Source organism: Arachis ipaensis, chromosome B01 (genome assembly GCF_000816755.2).
Source record: "Arachis ipaensis cultivar K30076 chromosome B01, Araip1.1, whole genome shotgun sequence".
Taxonomy (NCBI): domain Eukaryota; kingdom Viridiplantae; phylum Streptophyta; class Magnoliopsida; order Fabales; family Fabaceae; genus Arachis; species Arachis ipaensis.
In genome coordinates this window covers 82,269,375-82,277,306 of record NC_029785.2, presented here as the reverse complement: position 1 = coordinate 82,277,306, position 7,932 = coordinate 82,269,375, and the positions used below count along the sequence as shown (strand labels likewise).

General features: G+C 36.5%; 1 protein-coding gene across 1 annotated transcript; it reads left to right on the top strand.

The window, feature by feature from the left end:
• Positions 4,585 to 6,759, top strand: LOC107608799 (zinc finger BED domain-containing protein RICESLEEPER 2-like). Its single transcript, XM_016310534.1, has one exon. The coding sequence runs from the start codon at positions 4,585 to 4,587 to the stop codon at positions 6,757 to 6,759; it is 2,175 nt and encodes a 724-aa protein (XP_016166020.1).

Sequence of the window (7,932 nt, the reverse complement as noted above, 5' to 3'; positions counted from 1 at the left end):
CGCCCCCCACCACCGCCACCCAGCCGCGCCCCCTCTCTCCCGCCACCCAACCACACCCCCCTTCTTCTATCACCAACCCAAAACCCTCGCCGCCACTGCCCCCTCAGCCACCACCACGTCTCCGTGCACCACCACCACGCCGGACGCCGCCGTAGCCACCTTCTTCCCTGTTCCACCCCTTCCGCTTACCAGGTTCCGCAACACGCAACCTTTTTATCCGTTCGTCACTTTTCTGTATTTTTTATTCCGTTTATGTTCATAATTTGGATAGCTAGACTTGCATGTTGTAGCAGATTTTTAGGTTGTTAGGTAGCTTAGGCTGTGGTTAGTGGATCTAGGTCTGTTTACTTGCACTGTTCTTACTTCTGTTTTATACTATGTGCAAATCTGTTGCTGCTATAATCATGATTCACATGCTGCTTTCTTGTATGTTGCTGCTGTTTACATTGAGTTTTTCTGTTTATTTTATATCTATGTACATGCAGCTTGCTTTCTTTTAATTCATATGAACTGATCTGATTGTTGTTTATTTTCCGGGACAGTCCAATTTTAGCCGGAATGCTGCCCAAATTTTTTGAAAATTGTTTTCATTCTTGTTTTGGTTTGGCAACTCTGTTTTACTCTACTTCCCCCAAACTATTTCATGAATGCTAAGGGCCACCTTCTTATCCTCTTTTGCTTTCCTGGTTCATAACATGCATTTGTGATTCACTGATTCCAATTTCTGATTTCTTTATTTCTATTCGAATCAGCATCACCCTGTTTTCTTTATTCAATTATGAGTACTTCTATTCTTACCTGTGAATCCTTGTTATATGGAATTTTTCTATGCCACTTACCTTCCTAACTCACTAATTTTAATTTACCAATTTCTTTTTCAAATCCTAACCATACTAACCCTTTTGATCTCTTTTCTGATTATTTTCACTTTCCTCTAACTTTCTAACCATGGCATATTGCTTATTTTTTTCCATTTAACATAAATTCAATCACATTTCATATACTCATTTTCCTTATTCTATTCCTCCCTTACCGCTTTGAGTTTCCTTTGTTTAAACTGCCTATTTGCTTTCCTATTTTTTTTATCCATTCCTGGTTTTCTGTTTTTCAGGATGTCTGCCTCACAGAGGAAAGGTAAAGGCAAGGCTACTGGCAAGCGTAAGAGAGGAGATTCCTCCCAGTCCATCATTTCTCTAATGCACGATTCCTCATGGCGGGAGAAGAATTTCACATAGCAGAAAAAGCTGACCAGCTGCTCCCTTCGACTGATCCTATAAAATTTGCAAACCGGTACTGTGAGCTGAAGTACCCGACTTTTGCAAACTCCAGAAATCTATACCTGGAACGTACCTTGAAGATTCCTGAAGCCCTCCAGCAATACACTACTGAGCAAATCAAGCAAAGGGGCTGGTTCTTTCTGGAGAGATCACTGACAGAGGTCAATGCATCTTGGGTCTGGGAATTCTATTGCAACTACTACCTTACTACCCTAGATGCAGTGAACCTTTTAATTCACGTCCGAGGCACCCTCCCCTTTCCTTACCTGGTTACACGGCTAGGCCGTCAGGCTGATGTGCCTTGGGAGGTTGCCGATGAGCGACCACCAGCAGTGGACTGCAGGAAGATCATCCCGCACAGCAGGAACTTCCTTGCCTTGGGCTACAGACCACCACCTATCACTGCTACTGATGAGACAGCCCCTCCATCTGCTGGACCCTCTTCATCCACAGCTGCCCCAGCTACCCCTGCTGCCACCACTGCACCTCCACCCGCCTCTGAGCCAATTTATCGCCTCGTGCACCGTCTTTTCCGCCAGCTTGATCAGATGGAGCGCCGTAACAGGCGCCGGTATGAGAGATTGGAGCACCGTAGCAGGCGACGCTATTCCCATCTGAAGCTGATGATCAGACAGGGTGCCGACATCCCCTCCGAGCCCGACACCCCTTCAGAGCCATCAGAGGAGGAGGAGGATGAGCACGAGGAGGAGACTCATTCCCAGGCAGAGACTCATCAGCAGGCAGCCATAGAGCAGACTGTCCCGCATCAGGAGGTTATGCCCCAGATTGAGGCTGCAGATTCGGAGATCCCGATCCAGTTAGTCCCCTCTCTACAGCAGCCAGACTCTTCGTCCACCACCGCCACAGAGACCCCAGCTACCATCCCTACCAGTGATGACACTCCTTCACACCCGGCTTGATTGAGCATCGGGAACGATGCTTCCCTTTAAGTGTGGGGAGGTCGCCATCTCTGGCGTTTATTTTGGTGAACTACTACATACTTTTTCTTTTATTTTGGATATTTTTCTTTTACTGTTATTTTCTGAGTACTTATACATTGCTACTTGTGTATTTTATTCTATTTTCTGCATTTTGCATTTTTTGTTCATATTTTAGTCATTTAGTTCATGTTAGTTATTTAGTTTAGTTTGCAATTCTGATTTATTAGTGGATTAATTAGTATAGTTTACCCTTTTTAGCATAAGATAGTATAGTTTAAATAGAAAAATATAAAGGGAGTAAACTAGAAACTTTAACAGAATCAAAACAACCCACACCTTGTATATATAGCATTACATGTTAGTTGACAACATTTCATCAAGGAGGAACATTAAAACTTTAAAAGCTACCCTAAAATAATTTTTTTCAAGAGAATAATGGGAATTTTTAACTAAACCTGCATACAATATATGAATGATATATGATGCTTGAGTTAGAGATCACACAGCCTGTGAGTCTTGAGCTTAAATTGTATGGTTGCATTCAAACCATAATTTCATTTCTGTGTGTTACATTTCTTTTTATTCTGATATTCTTTCCTTTGCTTTAATCTATATGTCCAATTATAGAATATAGAATAGATACATACCAAGAGAATGATTGAGGCCATCATTTGATTTTAACTCACTCACTCCAAATCAGCCTACCTTTTACATCACCCTTGTTAACCCCCTTGAGCCTTTTAAAACCCCTTTATTCTATTTAGCCAAATTACTAGCCTTAAGCAGAAAAACAAAGGAAAATCCCAAGTGAATCCTTAGTTAGCTTAAGATAGAAAATTATGAATAGAGTTAAATGTGGGAAACCTTTTGGGAACATGGGTAATAGAAACAAAAAGGTAGAGAAGTAAAAGGGAATAAAATAAAATTTGGGAAGCATACTCATGAGAAAATCTAAGTGATTCAATCATCATGTGCATAAAAAAAAATTTATTTTTCAGCATCTAAATAAAAGGGGATACAAAAAGAAATTCTCCGATGAAAACAATGCACATGGAATAAAAATAAAAAGTGAAACATGAGCATGCAACAATAAGTGGGAAATATGGGAAAATAGGTAAAGGAATTTTATTTTACTAAATATGTATGTTAGGTGAGATCTTAGTCTAATTAAGGATTCACTTATTAGCTCACTTAACCATATACATAAATCCTTACCTTTACCTAGGGCTGGAAGTGAGTCAAGTCAGCTCATGAGCCAGCTCGAGCTCGACTCGTTAACAGCTCGATAAGCTAAGCTCATGAGCTGGTGAGCCAAGCTTGAGCCTGAAATTGAGCTCATAAATTAAATGAGCCGAGCTTGAGCTTGGATAAGCTCAGCTCATTAGCATATCTTTTATATATTTAATTTATATTTTAATATTATATATACACATTAAAATAATAATATATAATTTTATATATATTTTTTGATTTATTCGTTTGTCAATACAAAAAAAATTGTGAGTTCCCAAAATGAATTTTTATCAAGTTCCTAGTTTCTATTTTTTAGGAACAGAAAATATAATTAATTATACGGTCTACTCATTTAGATTTTTAATAAATTAGAAACCAAAAGACAAAGAAACCTAAAGGGATAAAAATCATGAAATAAGTATTGTGAATTCCCAAAATGAATTTTTATCAAGTTCCTAGTTTCTATTTTTTAGGAACAGAAAATATAATTAATTATACGGTCTACTCATTTAGATTTTTAATAAATTAGAAACCAAAAGACAAAGAAACCTAAAAAGATAAAATCATGAAATAAGTATAGTGTACGTACTACATTTTTTTAAAACAATGGCCAAGCATATTGAACCGAGGAGTAATTGTAATGAGTGCATTACCATAAATATGAAGTTTTTTTATTTAATCTTTTTCTGAAGATTATTTAATTAATATTATAATTGTTTGGTCATTATCAGCTGGATATAAAACTATAAAGACGAAGTTGAAGCGAGTCGTTATAGCCACGAAGAAAATTAGAGGACGCTTTTTGAAAGGTATTTCTCATCAAAATAATCACTCGTTATTGAACAGAGAGGAATAGGAAGAGTTTTTTCCAAAAGAAAATCTCTTTGACTTGCAGTGAATTGTTGATTTACTTCATTCTCTCAAATAGTAAATTGGTTTGTCCATCAATCTACTTTGAAAAATTCGGTTACTTTGAAGTTTGATCTTTCTTTTTCTGGGAATCAATTATCAAGTAAGTTATATTTTTTATGTTCTTTCAATTTTTATTTTTCTGTTTTTGTTGATTTTTTTTAATCTTTAGAGTTCTTTTTTTATTGATTGTTCAACACATTTATTTTTTTACTGACAGTATCATGGAAATTTCTGAACTTGAAAATCAATTGTTAGTGTCTGCTTCCAATGAAAACGCAAATAATATACAAAATGAAGAACTACTTCTTCCTATTGATAGAATATCATCACCAGAAATACAAGTTGAACTTGAAGCAGAAGCATTAGACAACAATGAAGGAGAAAATCAAAGTGGAGAAGATGAAGAGGTAGAAGACAATGAAGATGAGGGTGTTATTCACAAAAATAAAAGGAAGAAAACCTCCTTTGTCTGGCAACATTTTAAAGAAGTGAAATTGTCTAATGGGGTTGTGAAGAATCAATGTGTTCATTGCAAAAGAAAATATGCTATAACTGACTCAAAAGCTACAAGTCAATTGAATAGGCATTTGAAGAATAATTGTCCTGGCTACAGAAAAATGGTGTTGGCAAAACAAAAAAAATTGAACTTCTCTCAAAGCGATTCAGCAGAGCATCCAAATGTCATTGGTCCTATGTTAGTAACTCCTGGTGGAAAGTATGATCATGCAAGACAAAGAGAAGCAACTGCACATTGGTTAATGATGCACGAGCATTCATTTAGCATTGTTGAAGAATTTGGTTTTTCATTGATGATGAAGTGCAATAATACAGCTTATGAGAAGATTGGTAGAAAAACGCTGAAAAGTGATTGTCTCAAAGTATATGAAGCTGAAAAGAAGAAGTTAAAGGCAAGTTTAAAAGATGTGAGTAAAATCAGTTTAACTACTGATTTGTGGAAATCACAGAACCAGAAAATTGAGTATATGGTTATCACAGGTCATTACATTGATACAGATTGGATATTGCAAAAACGAGTTCTTAGTTTTGTTCATGTTCCTCCACCTCGACGTGGTGTTGATATTGCAGATGCCATTTTCAAATGTCTTATTGAATGGGGTATCGAATCAAAGATTTATTCTATATCTGTAGATAATGCATCCTATACTGACTCATGCTTAAGGACATTGAAGGACATGATTTCAAGGCATAGAAAATTGCTTTGTGGAGGAAAGTTGTTTCATGTGCGATGTTGTGCACACATCTTAAACTTACTTGTTCAAGATGGATTGGGGGAAATAGCAGGAACAATTGAAAATATACGTGAGAGTGTGAAGTTTATCAATCAGTCTGAGGCAAGGTTGCGTACATTCTCCGAGATTGTTCAACAATTGCAACTTCCTGGAAGAAAATTGATTCTTGACTGTCCTACACGATGGAATTCAACTTATCAAATGATATCTACAGCATTGCACTTTAAGGAAGTCTTCCCTCGATTCCAAGATCGTGAGCCAAATTATAGATATCTTCCTGACCACGAAGAATGGGATAAAGTTGAAAAAATAGCTGAAGTTCTACAAGTGATCAATTGTGCAACCAATATCATATCTGGAAGTGAATATCCTACTGCCAACCTTTATCTTGCTGAGGTATTTCGCATTAAATTAATTTTGGATGAAGCTGTTAATAGTGGACCTTTTTTCATCAAGGAAATGGCTGCCAAAATGAAACTGAAGTTTGATAAATTTTGGAGTGAATGTAACCTTCTCATGGCTGTTGCTACTGTTTTAGATCCCAGATGCAAATTGACAGGTCTTAAAATGTGCTTTCAGCAGATATATGGGCAAGAAGCTACAAGAAATATGACATTGGTGCATCAAATCTTGACAGAAATGTATCAAGAGTATGTCATTCTATCCAACGAGCAAGAAGGATCAACTTCACTGAGTGCAAGTGGCGAAAGTAATATCAACTCTACAATGCAAAGTTCAAACTCCTCACAAACAGGGTGGTCAATAATGATAAATTTTGTAAAGGATGAAGAAGCAGTTCCAGCTTTAAAATCTGAGTTAGAGACTTACTTGGATGAACCAAAATATTTTCAAAGAGAACATGATGTAACTAGCTTCAGTGCTTTAGAATGGTGGAAGGTAAATCGTGGAAAATATAGGATATTATCTAGAATGGCAGCTGATGTTCTTGCTATTCCAATCTTAACTGTGGCTTCAGAGTCAACTTTTAGTGCTGGTGGAAGGGTAATTGATACATTTCGATCCTCACTAAGTCCGACTACAGTTGAAGCTTTAATTTGTGGAGGAGATTGGCTTCGAGTTTTTTATGGCCTAAGAAACAAGTCTAAGGTTGAAGATAGCTCTGTGGAGATTACATTACCAATTTAAGTTGTCAAATAAATATTCAAAACTTGATAGCTGATAGTTATAAGATGTAATGTTTTAAGTTTGTTAAATATATGGATGCATTGTTTTTTATTTTGTTATATTAAAATTATAATTTTTATATAGAACTATAGATTATGTTCTAGTTATTTGAGCCAGCTCGTGAGCTTGAGCCAGCTCGTGAGCTTTCCGTGAGCTGAGCTTGAGCTTAAGAAATAGGCTCGATTGTTAATGAGCCGAGCCGTGAGCCAAGCTCAATTTTCGTGAGCCGAGCTTGAGCTTTGTCTGGCTCGGCTCAGCTCGGCTCACTTCCATTACAACCTTAATTAAGACCTCATGACTTTTTAGTATGACTATATTCTATAATTGTTGATTGGTTAGATGAAAAACAAAGTTATAGAAAGTAAGAAAAAAAAAAAGAAAAATAGAGTGAATAAACCCAATAAACACTGAGTGACTAGAGAGTAATCATAAAATCCAGTGAGGGTTCAACAACTCATCAACATATATCTGTGCTTAAAATTTACTAATTGTTTTGCAAGTTTATACAATGTTTTCTTTCCCATCTCATTTGCTAAAATGCTTTATTATTTAAGGGTTAGCTATATGTATATACATAACTCCTTGAGAATGTGAATTAACTTAGCTACATGTAAGCTTTATATATGAGTAGATGAATTAGAATTGCATGACCCATTAGGTAGATGCATTTAGCATAGGTTGCATTTCATAACATTCCATCACTTTAACCTTAATTATTTACCATGGATTTAGCATGAGGACATGCTAGTGTTTAAGTGTGGGGAGGTTGATAAACCCATATTTCATGAGTTCTTTTGTGCTTAATTAGAGTGATTTATTCAACTCTTCACCTACTTATTCACATTAATTGCATGGTTTTACTTTCCCTTCCTTATTATGTCATGTTGTGAAAAACATGTTTCCTAAGCTTTAAAAATTAATTATTTTAATTACCTTTATTTCCATTCGATGCCGTGATTAGTGTGTTGAGTAGTTTCAGATTTTCTAAGGCAGAATGACTTAAAGGATGAAAAAGGGAACATACTAAAATGGAAGGAGAAAGCAAAACGGAGCTTTAAAGAAACTGGTATCCACGCGATCGCATGGATGACGCGATCGTGTGCCATGCACGAATCAGCAGCGATGCGGCCGCAT